A 17,929-nucleotide genomic window follows, 5' to 3' on the forward strand; every position below is an offset into this window, starting at 1 on the left:
CAGTAAAAATGTGTAAAAATTCTTTTTTTTTTTTTTTATAGCACAGTTCAATAATTTGTCATGGTAAAAAATACAGAGACTTGTTCATACAAATAAAATTGTCTCATAAAATTTTTGTACATTTTATGTATTATATTAAAAATTTGCAACGTATAATTATCAAATAAGAAAAATGTTATATATATAATAATCATGAATTAATTTTCTATCATATATAATTATTTTTAAAAAATATTAATTTTATTACATGCACTAAATTTTTGGAAATTATATACCGTATCTCGAAATAGCAGATGTATTGGATATTCAAAGAAGTCGATGCTTCTTGTTATAAATATTTTCCACCTTCGTTCTTTCCGATTCCAAACATATCTGCGCGAATCTTTTGAATAATAATCCTTAGCTTTGTTACAAATGAATACAACCGTTTTAAGTATGACGAGATGTCGATCGCGGATATCTAGCGATTCGTTTGACGACACGGCTTTTCCATTTGATTCATAGTACAAACACAACGGTGTTTGCGTCTGAATAGTGCATACGGCATCCGAGAGATTTCTGACGGAATTACGCGTACTTTCGAGGCAGACGGCAGGTACCGTTCGTGTTCGAGGAAAATTGGAATATCTATACATGTGTGGGCGATATTCGCGAAGTAATGGAGATTATTACTGCTAAGTGAACACGTCACATAGATAAATTTGAATAGTTACACGACAAGATATCTGTGATAAAAATCAATTCATTAATATGTATGCAACAACAAATTACAAAATTCATATAAAATATCTTTTATAACTTCTAATTATATCAAAATAAGTGTTAAATAAAAACAGTAAAGACTTCTAATATAGACTTCGCAATAAATTTTTCATAAATTAAAAGAAAAAAATTGTTAAAAGAACGTTATGCAGCGATTATTATTGCACATCAAAAAGTAGGTAATATTACGATTTGAAAACGAGTTGAAAAAAAGAAATTTCTGCTTCAATAAAAGAGGCTCGTCTATGATTTCCCGGGGTTCCACCGATGATACAATAAAAAACCGTGGACAAAACCTTTGCTGCAACTCCACCGTTTCCGCACGAGCGTCGAACATGCGTGCGTACGGTTGTTTACACAATCTCATATATAAAGAGGAAGCACGAGAGTTTGACAATCTCAGTTCGCGATCTCACGTCGATCGAGAATATCGTTCAGTGCCTTATCATTATCATTTTTCCTACAACACGATTCGACGAGATCGTCATTGAACTGCGAAGAGTAAACGTGAAAAGTCAGCGACAATAAATTCAAACATGTTCCTTGAGAGAGTTTACCTAATCTCGGCTGTCTTCACCGTTGCTTTTGCGGCTCCGAGTATATCCAAGTCGACACCAATGTGGCATCTACCATGTGGAGAACCCAATTTGCAAGCCGTCCCTTTCGAGAACTTCGAAGAGGAAATAAAGACCATTCTGGAGGACCTTAGGCTTCAACATCAACTAACGATGAATGACTACTTGAATCGAGACTACGAATACCTGTACGAGAGAGTTAGGATCGGCGTCGACGATCATCAGTACATACCTAATTGGGTGCCTGGCAAGAAGGATGTGAATTTTATAAGAAAACTGGCCAACGAAGATACTCAAATGGTGAGTGCATTCATTCAATTAACATTGTTGCATGTCTATCGTACATGTTTCGAACCGTGACCTAGGTTTGCCGTTATTAAGTATTTCAAACAGTCTAGCCAGCAAGAACTCTTAACACAAATATGTGACATCAATTGCGCCAACGATTGACCACTATTTTGTAGTACTTTACTAATAAAGAGATCACTACATTTATTAAAGAGATGTTGCAATCAAAGAAATCTTTTTGAAAATCACTCTATAGGTAAACTACTCTATGAATAAACTTTTCTAAGTTTCTTAGAGATCTTATTTCCAATCAAAATTCTCTCTCTTTTTCTCTTAGATCCTATAATATTACAATAATATTTCTCATTGCAACATTGTTGTTAGCTACATTAATATCTCTCTTCGACCGTACCCCGTCATAGCCGATCTTCGTTCATCGTAACTTCAGAATGTCCGCAATGTTATATCTCAGGCCGTTAGTTTCTTTTCGATCTTTAATATTCATCGTTCGTAACCGTCATTACCGTGTAGCAGAAATGAAAGAGCAATCCGTGCAAGATACTACCGTGTGTAGGGAAGAGGCAGATAACAAGTGTGCGGAAAAGAGAGAGCAGTGTTGCAGGCCACCGTCGCGTTTTCAGCGGCCGGCCGGCCGGCTGACCACCCGGTTGCAATTGATTAACGCAACGTTAAATAACAAATTTTAATGAGACGGTAATTATTATAAAGTAGCAGGCGAACAGGAGCGAGCGCGGTCTTTCGTGCAGTGCGCGCGCAACGCGACCGTACGTGTGCACTCATGTTCGCCGGGTCGCGCGGCTGCGTAATCGCGCTCGTCTGCCTCCTCGATGCGAGAACGCTGATAACGCAAGGCTGATATCGCGACCCGCGGTACTCCCCGGATGCCAGCGTTCAAGCACGCAGCCCCCTTCCCTCCCTCTGCCACGCCCCGATCACCAGACTGCAGCAACATTGATCCTCGGCGCTGCATTTTGTTGGGGTTTCAGTTGCACGTTCTCGGAAGGCGGAATTTTACGGAGGGGGGAGAGATCTTAAGCATTCCGCGACGATTAATTTGAGATCGCGATAACGCGAACGGAAATTAGGTCTCGATCATAAAATTGTTTATCGATCAATATGACTCGTAATATCTATCTGCTATCACATGTATTTTTCAAATACACCTTCCGTGTATTTTCTTTCTATTTTACATTCACTAGATAAAATAATTTTTAAATTACGCTAAACATATTCTCTCCTAAAAGTTCTTTTCAAATGCACAAGTTTGATGCAACAAATCATTAAATTGTACGATAAAAAAATGAGTGAAATTGTTATACTTGAGCTCAGAAAAGTCCAAGTCAATCCTTTAAACGGTACTAAAATCACTATTACACGAAACATTTATAAATATTTATGTGAATACAATAGAATAGTTTCTGACGGGATAATATTTACAGTCGACATTAACAGTTTCGTTGACTACGTAAAACAAGAATTGATGCTATTTATAATCGCTCTTTACATCCAAGTTTAATAATATTTTGAAGAAAATTGAGTATAAATATTAATGGGCAAATTTAGGTGAGCGGTTTACGCAATATTTAAATATTTCAATATTGAAATAAAATAATAATTTCGTAATAAATGTTTTTACAGATTGTTAACCATCTCCCGAAGTTGCACATGGACCTCCAGAAATTCGCCGTGGCGTTCGAGGAATTGATCGAAGATGAGCCTAGCTCTCAAATTCATCAAGCTCTTAAAGGGACTCAATCGTACTTGATGATGATGTTGTGCGAAATCGAAAGCAACATTGTTTCCTTGCCTTCCATACGACTTCCTGCACGCGTGGAACGAAGCATCATGAGCCATACCGAAAGAAACCCTGTCGATGAGACACGGAGATACATCAGGGACTGGGGCGTAGTTCTCAAATACAGAGACTATTTACATGCTTGGAGGCACGTATTCAACTATTGAAGATAAGGAAAGTATTAGTTGACTCGTCAGTATGCAATCGATCATTTTCATCGGAAGATGACACAAGAGGATATATTAGACTATTGGGAAGCATTAGATGTAAATTGATTTAGCACCTGCCGCGATTGTAACTATAAAATCGCGTCAACAACTGCATGATGACGCGGTAAAATGATGTTAAAGTTATTGACAATAATCGTTAGTTATGCAACGATTATTATAAAATCCGCGAAAACTATGAGTTCGCATTACGATCCATGATAATTTATCAAAATTATTTATTGAAACAATTATTTATTATTGCGACTCACGTTTGAACATGTAGCTTAGTATTTATTCTTACATGTAGCAAATTATTTATTTGGTATATATTATTAATTATTTATTTATTTAGATCGATAGTACCTTTGCCAATTGTACCTTCTGAAAGGTACTCTGTAACCGGTATCAGCCTGTAAGATCTCGGTTACATTTTGTGATAATCAGTCACAACAACAATTATGTTTGTTGTATCATTGTGACAAGTGATAAATATCACTCATAGATTATTTATGAAAGACATTATTTGTAAAAAAGACAATGTTTATTTCGCGCAGTATTATATTTATAACTCTATTTATAACTCACGTGCTATATTTATAACTCAAGAAAGATGTAATATATTTATATATTTTATTTGTACTTTTAGTAACTTATTCATAAATTTTATAAATACAATCACGCAATAAAAATAATTTATTAAATTATTTACGTCTATTTTCATTAATCGATATCTTCCTGATCCTTATGAATCCTATGTTATACTGATGTAAGAGAATCTTGGTAGATGTCGCTACAAGTAAAAGTTAAAAGTCACACTCATCGTGATTATCCTTTAAAAAAATTACATTTTATAAATATTAAAAATATTGTGAGAAATACTATACGATAATAAAATTTGTAAAAAATAAAATTTCACTAAAACCATTATTATTTTGTTGACATGATAACTACTTCAGGCTTTGTAAAGTAGCGCAATGATATGTTGAAATAAGGTAGTAACAATTCATATAAATAAAGTGTTTTTATCTAAGAATGAAAACAAAGAGTCATTCTCAGAAATTATATCAAAAACTGTTAGCATTTGTAATAACAATTAATATTAAGCTTGAGACAATTTATCAATTTTAGCAATTTATCTTAAGTTTAAGAAATATATTACATATTTGTTCTTTTTCTGGAAAATACAATCAAACTGAAAAATAGCAAATTAGAAAAGTAATCAGCGAATAATATTCATACAACAGATAATACCATTGTATGGTAGATATGCACATTCACTCACAAAATGTTGAAGAATAATTGTAATAATAATTTGTAAAATATGTAACGTTAATATTAAGCAATATTTTTTTAACATCTTATTATTCACTTTGTTTACAAAATAGTTTATTAAATCTTATATTTTTTGCAAAAAAGTATTGATTTACGCGATACTACATTTAAATTATCTAAATTCTCTAAATATCTCTGTTTAATGTAGTAAAAAAATATCTGCTATATTATATTTTACATCTTTAAAAAATCTCAATTTTATTATGAAAGAAAAAGTTAAAAATAGTTTGAAACAATAAGTACGATAATGCTCTACGGTTGATACCTGATTGCCAACTGAGAGTAAATCATCGATAGTAAATAATATAGTAATCAATACATCATCGACATAATATCGTAACCAATACATCATCGACATAAAACTGTAATTTTATTCGATAAACTATTTATCTTTCCCATATGTATAAATACTCTTACTTATTTTTATTTAAATTAATTTTTATTTAATTGTGGAATGTATATAATATAAAACTTTATTTTTACGCAAGAATCTGATGTAAAAATTCTTTTTCATGTACAATCTTTCAAAATAAATAAATGTATTACAAGTAATTAACTATGTAATTGATCAAAAATAACTGTATGCAAATAATTTATATAAGAGAAAGTGAGTGAGAGAAAGAAAAAGAGAGAGCGCATAGTTTTCAACCAAATTAAAGCTATTTATCTATCACAATAAATGAAAGACTTATAGAAAGGTGCACATTGAATGTCAATTGAATATGTCTAGCGAGAGTGAGTTAGGTCCATGCTCAAGTCATAACGAAATCATTCTCTATTATACAAGCAGATGTGTACAAACGTGGGTGGCAAAAGTAAAGATGAGGAAATTGAAATAGATGTGAAAAGGTTTAAGTTTGACGGAAGAAAACGAGCACATTACGTAGTTACTCTCACTGCAATGATTTCGTACTTTTCACATGTGTTCTGTAAATATTTCTTTAGTCATCTGATCATTTATATTCTGGTCTGTATATTATAAGCATCACAAGCTCCTTAAATACATTCATACTTTTCACAAGCGTTCTATAAGTATTTCTTTAGTCATCTGATCATTTATATTCTGATCTGCATATTATAAGCAAGCTCCTTAAATACTTCTTCGTTAAACACGATCAGTTATGACGATCAATCCTATGAAATATTACCAATTCCTGTAATAGTATCTATTAATGTTTGAGATAATTCAAGAGCCATTGATCTTCGAAGTTCCATCATTTTAATACTATAAAATGAAAGATATTGAATTTATTCCACTCGTTTTTTATGTGTGATATGTCTAATGCACCAAACGATTTTATAAAGCAATAGGTTTTCATTATTTCATTCAACGAGAAAAATATTGATACATAATGTTAATAATTAAAGTTTCAAATCTTTCTCACGTACTCCAAATTATAATGTTTCCTAAGAACGAAATGATACAGAGATTTCTCTTTGTGCCAACTATGTTGTTATCGAAACCAGAATCCGTAGCTTTCATCCTCATGATTTCTACTTGTAATGGGAAAAAACCTATTGCTTATCTCGTTATTAAATATTTTTTAACGAAATACTTGAATTATCTTCTACGTGAGAAGTTATTCATATTAAAACAATGCTCACAGTTTCATTATTTTGTTTAAAAAAGATATGATGTATGGATACCATACAAATACGCATTTAAACTCACATACAGTGTATGTAATTTTTACTTTTGTGCTAATGAAGATACATCAGCAACATTTTAGTACTTCTGTATTGGACACATTTAGAAAAATATCGGCGCAATTAATTAACATTATTAATTTAGTACAATTTTATTTCATTTCTTATTGCATCATTTATAATCGTCACTTTCGAAAATAAGTTTTAAAGGTATCAACATTGATTGAGTAGCAATATAATTAATAATTCAAGATCGCTATGTAATACATGCAAAAATATTAATATACAAATCGAAGCGGAACCAGCGTTTCTGTAACACGTGTCAGATTACTAATATCATATAATGTGACTTCCTTTGCCACGAATCATTATTAATGAAATTTCAAAAGTTTACAGTCATTGACCTACGCGAATAACATTATTTTACTTTCTCTACGTCTGTTACAGTTATATGTGTGTCTGATTATGATACATTTACTTGATAATAGGAATTTTAAAAGTCGAATAAAATGTAAATCATTAAATCCGTTTCATGAGTTATGTAACCGATACATGTTTCTTTAATTTACAATAAAAATTGTAAAAAGTATGTATAAAATAAATATATAACATTATTTTTCAGCATTAAATAATTTATTTTAGTCCAATTATAGTATCCTAAATCAATATTTTGCTATAAAACACGAAATGTAATATAATTTATAACAAATTTATAGTAGAAAATAATTTTAAAAAATGTTCATATATGAACTAATTCTTTATCTTTATGTAATTCAGCCATTTTTAATTATATTATAAAAATACAATTAACTGTTTTACAAAAAAAAAATATAAATTAATCAAAATATACAAGGTAATAAAAAATTTTGTTTGACATAAAATAAAAGTTATCTTTGAGAACTCCATTTTCATTCTGAAGTAGTTGATTTGAAATACTTTATACATAATTAATAGAGAAATCTTAGATGCATACGAATAACATCTGTACAAAAGCATATTGTTTAGAATTAAAAAATTAAATTATGACATTCTTATGAATTCTTATCTCACTGTTATTAGAGAGCTTAAGTATAGATTGTTTCCTGATTATACAAACGATCATGATAAAGTATAATTTAAGACAATAAACTTTTCATTAAGCATGAAGAAATGTGTCGTAAAGTATGCCGTCAAAAGTTGCAATTTAACATTAAATTGCTGCGTATGTGGCGCGGTGTTTCAAATCTTTAACAACGATGTAATCAATAATGGAAAGGATTCTGCTGGGCGTTAACCACATATAGCACGTTCCAGACCAGGTCAATAAAGTTCAAGACGCTGTGATTTAGATGCAGTGATGGGAAAGTAATATTGCATTTAATATGTGAATAATATCGTTATTTAAACAATAAATAAATTGTTTCATTCACTGTTCAGTTAGTACTTAACAAATTTATTAATAAAATAATAAAGATACAAGTTTTTAAATTATTCACAGTTGTAAAAAAACTAATTCGTTTTAATTCAGAAATGTTCAAAAATTACGTGTTAAAATTGGTTACACATATATATTTTACAAACACAGTAGTTAATAAAAAAGAAACTTACAAATATTACGTAATTCCATACGATAGCTCGTAACATTTAATAAAAATAAAATTTAGAAAATTAAAAAGAATTAATTTTATATTTCTTTATTGCAACGTATTATTCGTATTACATTCATCAGATGTAAAGAAAAAAAAATAGCAGAACGATCGTGCGTATATATCTTTATCCAATTAACTTTGTGAATTATATGTATTAAAATAGAAAATGATCTAATAGTTAAATTAAAAGGTGAGAAAACAGAGAAGCCTCGATTCTGTAAGATCACGAAGTCCGTGCCCGATCATAGCAGATGCGAATCGTATTCGCTGGCATTCAAATGCCAGCTCTTTGTTCGCCAGTTTCCATGCCAAGAATTACACTTCTACAGATGGTTACCGTCGTACATCTACAAAAGCAATTCTTCGTATATACGTCTCGTATCTGCATAGATCGCAATAATTAGACGGCGCAGGATGCTCACGAATAGTATCAAGTAAGCGCGAGATCGGTTGGTAGTCGATAGTCATTATCCGTCGTCGTGATTTATCAACAGACGTCGTGAGAAAAACCATGAACTAGAAAAGAACATGGTGACATCGGAAGATGTAGGGATGTCTTTTGCATCACTTAACACTTCAAACGGATAATAATCTAAAAAAAAAAAGAAACCGGGATATCTAAGGAATGTCTTCATGTCTCGTGTCGTTAATTATCAAATTGCAATTATTGTGTTATGTAAACAATGTATGCTGATATCATGGAAATATCTCGTGACAAGGGTTAATAATATCAAACGACCATGGCCCCCTTCGACTGATCTTACGTCTGAAAAGCAAACACGCTATTAGGGATGACACGTCGTCAATCAACAACAATGGTCGCACTGACGTTGTATCAATGCCTCGAGAATAAGACGCGCGCGCAATAATCTTTGTCATTATAATTCGTGGTATTGCCCATGAAGAGACAGTCTCGGCATCATGGAATCGCGCAATAATCCAGACGTTCACACCGTGCGAAATTGCCGGAAGGTTCTTACCTTCACTTAACGTGAATCACGCCTGTTGAATTATGTTCGTCACATACGAAAGAAATGAAGAGTTTAATATTAATTACTATTATTATATCATGATAAATTCGAAATAAATTTTTATAAAACGCATCTCCAATTAAAGATAGTTAACTTTACCTTACCGATACTTCTCTCCTAGACTAAAATATCATTCAAACTAAATCAATATTTCTTGTTAATTAAGAGAGGAATTTTACATGAATGAAAATCTACGTAACTACAAACTGTTACTTTCCACTAAATGGCTAAAACATTAAATCATATACGAATCTAGAAGCGCGAAGTCCAATCGTACGTGTGCAGATATATTCGCGTGAAATGTCGCTTGCGCGATCGTACAAGTTGCATCTGTCAGCTGTGCGGAAATGTTTCGAGATGTCGATGCAATCTTCAAGAGGCCCCCCTTCTTAAACCCAAGAATGAGAAAGCCGTTTCACGGTTGAGCCCATGTCACGGATGATGTGTCGTCATATAGGTAGTAATCGTTCTGTCTAACATATTCGTATAATTCTTCCACGTGAATCCATAAATCCTAGATCGGACCTACCGATCTAGGCTCAGGTTACACACCTGGCAACTACTATACAATTATATTACCCTAGTGATTATTTCTACTTTAACGGTATGAAGGTTTTACAATGTTATTTTCAAACGCACGGATCTGTAGCACTGCAGCTCATTGTCAGCAGTAAAACAAGAGTATAAATACGACTTCATCGATCATAATTATAAAATTTTGACCTCACGAGTAATGTGAAATTGTGAAAGTAATATCGATAATATAGAATTATATATTCAAATTTATGAGTTAGATATATAATATATATTTTATGAAAATTACGTAATCAAACAAATAATCACATCAATTTACTGATATCGAAAAGATGCATGTTTATATTTTTAATAAATTTTATCTTCCACGTCAAAGGTGTGCACAAATTGAGAAGAGTTTCACTGTACTTAGGTTTCACCTGGCGTAATACTGATGGTACAAATGTATAAAAAACATTGTAATCGATTGCTTTTCCATTTATGGAATGGAAAATTTGGTCGAGCATCGCGCGGATGCTTAGACATCAGATAATACTTATGTCACTAACTGATTTCGTAATAGTAGTGCCGTTCGTACGGCAAGTAAGAAAAATATGTTCTGCTATCCGTCGACAAGTCTGGAATCCAGAAATTGAGAGAACGCAAACAGTAGTGAGGTGAACTGAGTTCCGATTCGGTAAAATGGTGTAACCCCTGGGTCAGGAATCTCAATAAAAATCTGTCGGAAAGTTTCTCCTAATTATAATTACTATCGACTAATTGCCGTGACGCAACAAACTGCAAAAACAGACAATCCTTTTTTCATCCAAGTTATTTATTACTTTTACGTCCGCCTCCGCTTATGTATATTTATAATGTCATTAAAGAGGAGTAATTTATAATAAACGTGTAATATTATACGACTTCAAAAAGGCCGAAAAAGTTTTAACGCATTCTTTGACGAAGTTTCAGAGTTGAATTTTCTTAAACAAAAGTATTAAAAGAAGTAATTAATTGCAGCTACTTTTTTATTTTAAAATCGTAATTGAATCTCTTTACAAAGTCTAAAATAAATTTTTGTTTAAACTTCTTAATCCAAAACTGTTAAAGAAATCATAAAAAATTCTCATAAATAAATCTTTTCTCTTTGTAATTTTTGCTAGTGCTCAAGAATCATTTATACTAAGAAGTAAACGACTTTTATTAAGCTATGACTGTTAAAATTATTGTTCAATTAAAAAAAATTTTAGTGATATAATTACAAAATGCAATGATAATTTAAGTGCTGAAAATCATCAATCGCATATTTTATCCAAGTATTAAATGTTAAATAAAAATAAAAATTTAATTAAATAAAAACTGAATTTACAATATTTTTCTATTTCACCTGGAACTTCCGAGTTAGAACCGGTGTTTGTATCCTACTATCAAGTTCTATGGAAACAATTCTATCGATTACAAAAACCTGTATGAACATGAAGAAGAGGTCGATGAAGAAAGCTAAATGTCTCATATAAAGGTTCAAAACCCAGAGCATTAGAGCATTAATCTTTCTCGCGTCAAGTTGAGGTAGTTACTTGTGTAATCAGATGATTAATCCCATAAGGCGTGGGCTTATTTTGTTTCGTGTTTGTTTAAATCAACAACTCATCTACCACGAATATTTCAAAGAACGAAGAAAATTCATAATAAACCAGTGATCTTACGAGTATAATATAATATACTTAATTATAATATTTCGTAAAGTACGGCACAATTGCAGTCTTGTAAAATGGCAACTACGTTCTGCCACTATTTATTCAAGGTGGTCACGCAGCACTCACAGTAACAGAATTAATAGAATTAAATCGCACGAAATGCATAATTCGAATAATCTAAGTAATACATCGGAATTTGAATTACAACATATAATTGCACTACTAACAGAATCTTGTTTAGTCGCACGTTGCAAAAGAAATATTATTAGCCCACGTTCGTTTATAGATACGTTTCTCGAGACGGAGAAATGCAAACGCAATGACCCGTTACGAACATTTACTTTGACTATTCGATTTGCTTCCCCCCAAACTGCCCGAGTTCCGCGGTCATGTCGGGGCAAGGAAAGGGACTCTAATAATCTCAGCAACTATAATTGGGCATATAATGACGAACCGTCACGAGTGCAATACTAATTGTTTTCCGCTTTTCTCTTGCTTTACCAGTAGGCCACGGTAAACGTAGATAAGAAGTTACACGATACGAAGCGATAGATTCAACGAGAGAAGTCGAGGGAGTGCCGACTGAAAAGGTTTCCTTCTAAATGCCGTTTCGGTTCTGTGGCTCATGTGCAATGCTGTGCCGGATCTTCGTTCTTATCTGCACCGTCCTCACGTATTCCCCTCCCTATTATCGATTCCTCTGATTTTTCAGCTTCTTACTTCTGCCAGTGCGATTTATCGCGCAGTCGAATAAAAAACCGGGAAAGCGTATCGAGACGCGCCGTTAATCCGCCCGCGGTTCACGTACCGTCATTATGCACCATTTCTCATTACGTATTATGGATTAGCAACTCGATACCTCGTTAATTAATTGAACGTCATCGGCAATAAAATCTAACCGCGCGTTGTTCTTGGCAATCATTATACCGATGCTCTGATCGATGGATATGTTTCAAGATCAGACCACGTAATAGATCTCTCGTCCCAAAGAAATATCGTGCACTTCGTGTAAGCACACAGACGTAATTGCATGCGCGTTACCGCTATACTTTCGAATTATCAAAGATGTATATCAAATGAGAAACGTGCTAAAACCCGTTAATCTCTCTTGACGTGAACTACTTGCTCATTCGGCTGAAGATCATTCTCCGTTAAAAAATAATTAAGATATCTCTACGGTAATTAACAATTACGTCCGAATGTGATTATATGACGTGACTGAGCATTCGAGTTAGAAATTATCTTATGTAATTATATAGGAATTTACGAAGGAGTTTTGTTCCTGAAGAGTATACGTCAAGCAATTTTGTACGCATCGTGCGTTATCTGAGACAGAGAGGAAAATACACTCCCGCACGTGAGCACAATTATGCAAAGCTATCGAGGGAACGGTGCGATAAACAAAGATCGCCTGTATCTTGGCGCATGTCGACGACCGGTGTTGAGCGCTATATTGTACTTCAGCGCTCGACTCAGCATGCGGGTGAAAGACAAGTGGAAGAGGGAGCGTCCTGGCATTTGGGACGGCGATTGTCGGGAATGCAAGGGCACGAGTTGGCTGGTACCTGCCTCGCCGCATCCTCGTCGTCGGCGGCGTTATAATATCGCCATTATACCAATGAGACACTCGTGGAAAGGTACGAGCGTGGAGGCATCGACCGTCCCGTTTTCAAGGAGAAACTAGGAAGCGAGTCGAGCCTTCTTCTTTCGTCCGACAACGACGATCAATGGAGTTATATCGATAGAGAATTGCGAAGATATTGCGCTGATTTACTAAGCAATAAGTTTGTCAATTGGACACACACGTGAGAACAAAATGGAAAGCCGGAGAGAAGGAGTCTTGCGTTGCTGCACGTGTGTTGGTTGGTCTAATGAAGGAAGCAGTTACGCTTGGAGAAGAAAATACGGATCGTCTAGCGATTTGAGACATCGTGTATCACTGTCTGTGATTACACCTTTCTCGATGGAAATTCACGCAGCATAGTAAGATGAATTTGTCTCATTAATCGTCACTTTCACTTTCTCCAATTCATTGACGCGTTTTAAAATTTCTCTGTTTCCGGAACAATGTAATCATATGGAAATTTATCTCGGCAAAGTTACGGCTTGCTAATAACCCATTTTATTAAATTCATCCGTAATAACGTTTCTATGTTCGAGCTCGTAAATTTAAATGGCATCTAAATCTGCTATAAAGTGTCACGGCTTTGGAATGGAGTTTGCGCATTCGGTATCTCAATCCCGCTAAAGATGAAAATACATCTTCGGCGGTGTGTCGCGTTAAGTACTGCCTATCTTTTACGAGCTCGTGGTCAGTTTTTATGCTCGTAATCATCGCCAGATGACTCGCGGCGAGCAGAGGCATTCATTCACGTGCGGGAATAATAAGCGCGTAAGTGGCGGCAACGCAAGATGTAAACGTCATTCGAGCTAATCTCTCGCCGAAGACAAAAGTTATTGCTTGGGCGCAGCTCAGCGCTTTACGACCACCCTCTAAGTATTTCTGTGCCGCGCAATTGCTAATTATGCGTGGATCGCGACCTGCGCCTTCTCAAATCACCCTGTGCTTTATGTTACGCATGTTGCTCCTACGAGCTTGGGTCGACTACATTTTATATCATGCCATAATTTATACGATCGTATTCGAATAATGATGAAATATATCTTGTTCTTGTCGTGTATCATTGGTATTTCTTAGATATTCTTTTTTAAACTGACGTTAAATTGATATGTATGCGTATTTATAATTATACATTATAGTCGCTTTGTGTTTTTATAAAACTCCTCAATTAAAAATTGAATTATATCGCTTTCCTTTGATAAAATAATCTGATTATATAATTTATTTAAAGAACAAGAACTAAATATGTTATAATTACTGAAAATATTAACTATGTTTTGTGTATGATTTGTAAATTGTTGTACAATTGTACACTATTTGCAAGCGCACGACATGTAAATAACATATCAATATAAAAAGTAAATATTAATCACTACCGCCTGTAGAAGACATTCTTTCTTTGCCAATCATTTGAAACTGCTTACGATTATTTAGTTAACACAATTTATTTTTCTTTCAAAAGACTATAGATCGCCGTTTGACATCAATACGACGATACCTATGTATAATAGTGACGCTATCTACTTCGAAAAGGTCTGAAAAGTTCACGCGACAAGAATTCAACATGCGAGATGCATGGGAACGTTAAATACACAGGTGTCTTCAATGACACGATATGCCATTAATACACGATTCAAGCAGCTCACGCGTGGCTGCTAAATAAAGTATACAATAGCGAGAGATGTGCATTGACCTATTCAGCACCGGATTCACCACAGCTGCTTTAATGGCGCGTCGATAAAGGCACGTGCACCTTCTCCGCTAAACGTGCACAAGCTACAAGTCGCTTAAAGTCACGTGAGTGAAACTGAAACCTAAACTAGAAATACTTGTTATATTTATACATTGAAAGTACAAGCAGAATTACGATCTAGCTCACAGATAATAATTTTCGTAACACTAAATAACTAATTATTATAATTTATAATTTAGAAACTTAATTAGAGATTATATTTTGAAACGTTTTATTTGAAAATTTTATTTAAAAACATTTCATATTTATCTTAATTACTTTATAAATTCTTTGAATAATTCATTACAACTTTAATTATTTTCAAACAGAGGCAAGACATCTTATTATATTAATATATTGACACATAAGAGATACAAAAGAGCATTCACTCGTCTTTTATTTTTATGTCGATGTTCAACGCATTGATATTAATTTTCATTTCAGTTATAATTAATTATAGAAATAACTGTTGATGTAGTAAGATGTAATAATGCAATTTTTCAAAACTATTTTCTCATATTGCATAAAATTTATATAATATCTATTTTCACAGTAATGTCTTTTCAGACTTTTCAAAGAAAATGAAATTAAAAACATTGATGTACTTGACAATCCCAATACGACCATAAATTATCTGAGTAAATTTTACGAATATTTCATGTACAAATTGCATAATCAAACCTTGGAGTTAAAAAGCTTTTTATATTCCGTAAAAACGCATCAATAAATCCAACTATGAATTATATTGCGAATTATATTGAATAATGAATTATAAAATATGCTGCTTATTGTCTTGTTGTTATCTTTTTATTAAATGCCATCAAAATCTCAATGACTTAAATACGTAAGAATTTAATTTATTTAGTATCACTAAATCCATTAAATCATTCTAAATATTTGCGTATATTTTAGTCTTCAGTATACGTACCAATTGTAAGATAAATTAGCAATTTCATCTACGAACAAATGGTTTATAGCTCATGCTTTAGAAATCCTTCTTTTGATATGTAAACGAGATTTAAGAAAAAGAGTAGTATTTCCGTTCACCAGTTTAATAAAAAGAGAATCTCTGACGAAATAAACGTTGCCATATTCCTTTGTAAATGTGACCGCTTTGAAGAGTCGGTTAGACATTTGTTAGTCAGATGCGATTGAGAAGTAGTCGTCATCATTTCTCAAGAAGAAAGTTATGCCTTACCTTGTCGAGTAACATCTGTGACCCGTCGACCACTCTCTACGATGAAAGCAATCAACGTTCAGTGAAAGCATTATACTCGTGTACTTCACATCAACGTAGCACGCGCATCCAAATATAACCCAATAAAAATTATTAATATAAAAAATTTACTAAATATAAACTACTGAATCAATTCTAATAAAAGATACAACAATATGGACAATTTTTACATGTTTAGTTAAAATCTCATATGTATCAGTAAATCGTTGAAGAGGTTTAATTTTATTCCAAGCGATGTAACGGCGGTGTAAGACAAACAAAGAATTATATAAGATTATCAGCAAACAATAGCCAGATTGCGTAGGCAAAATTATTGTCGCCCCACGTGCCAAATAACTCTTAGTAGGCAGGTAAGCACGCACTTGCGTGCATTATGTAAACTCCGGAAACATAATTGCGTAAGTGGTAAGATTCATCGATATCAAACCGCCAAGCAAGACATGAATGGTAATGACATTCGACTTACTACCGTTACGCTGGCTTGCGATGACATTTGCTCTACTACAACTTGATTATTATAAAAGCAACATCAATAGTTAAAACAGAATATAGCGTAACCAAATGTTATGCATGTCATAAATAAACGTTATATCATTTACAAAATGCATATTTATTATTTAATTGTTAATTAATGTAGAATATTAAGCAATAAGATATCGATAAAATTGATTGAAAAATAATTGTAATAGATTAAATGTAAAATAATTTATAGTGTGTGCGTGTATGTGTCTATGTTATAATACTATTACTCGTTTAATTAATTAATGTATGTAGGTATAAATAAGATTAATTTACATATATAAATACACACACATACATACACACACACACACACACATACATATGTCATCAGTTTAGTTACAGTGGAACACCTTGCCGAATGAGTAATATTCCCGTTCTAGTGATTGCTTTACGATACTGTCACTCTTATCCTGGATTACTAACCCGCAAGCAATAACATATATTAGACGCTGTTTTGACAGACAAACAAATCAATGATAAAGTGATATCGAACTGAGTCAGACTCGTGCTAAAGAAAATACAAGACCAATCAAGTCAAGCTGTACGTACCCATTGATGCCAAGAATCTTTATCAGACCTAATTCCATCAGGCCACTATGTCATTATTGCGCTTATAACGGTATATGTTGTAACTTTCAAGGTTACGTAGCAAAATTTCAGAACAAACGTCAAGCTAGTTCGACTTAATTGTGATTAACATCAAGATTTGAACTAATCGGAACACGTATTCGTACTTTGAAACCATTACTAATGTCGCGTGTTTGGCAAATGGAGAAAGACATGGCTCGACCTTCACCAACAAACCAGTCTGAGTCGGAATGCGAAAGATCCCTCGAACTAAAGAGCGTTAACTGTGTCGAATGAAGGAAGCGATGGCAAATACCGTACGAATATCGGCCCGCGAAACGCTGTAGTCATTGTTAGCGTAGTTCACCTTGCGCAATGTAAGTACATTCGCTCGAGAATCGATCGCATTTAATATTCATCGGCTTATACGATTGTCCATTGTACCGTACTCTTTATCAGCATTTAAAAACACGTATGCCCTGAAATCGATAGCTAATAATTTCTTCAATTCGACACGTAAGCTGCCCGAATGAGTAATTGAAACACTGTTTGACCCATTTACGTGTTACGTTATCCTGTTCTTTTACTATGATCAATTTTATATGTACAATCTACACAAAAATACGAATCGAAAGTAATAACACAGAATGCTCAGACTGCAATTAAAAGTAAAAGAACTTTTCGCGAGTTTTTTTTTCGTAATAATCAATTTCCATACTCGAGTTAAATTTCTCTTTCCGACGTCATAGCTT

At 33.4% G+C, this 17,929-nt stretch overlaps 1 protein-coding gene across 1 annotated transcript; it reads left to right on the forward strand.

The window, feature by feature from the left end:
* The first annotated feature begins 1,183 nt into the window (after window positions 1–1,183).
* Window positions 1,184–4,261, forward strand: LOC105194894. The gene is made up of 2 exons (XM_011160030.3): window positions 1,184–1,637; window positions 3,285–4,261. The coding sequence occupies exons 1-2, from the start codon at window positions 1,299–1,301 to the stop codon at window positions 3,606–3,608; spliced, it is 663 nt and encodes a 220-aa protein (XP_011158332.1). The 5' UTR covers window positions 1,184–1,298; the 3' UTR covers window positions 3,609–4,261.
* The last annotated feature ends 13,668 nt before the right edge of the window (window positions 4,262–17,929 follow it).

This window comes from Solenopsis invicta, chromosome 16 (assembly GCF_016802725.1).
Source record: "Solenopsis invicta isolate M01_SB chromosome 16, UNIL_Sinv_3.0, whole genome shotgun sequence".
Taxonomy (NCBI): domain Eukaryota; kingdom Metazoa; phylum Arthropoda; class Insecta; order Hymenoptera; family Formicidae; genus Solenopsis; species Solenopsis invicta.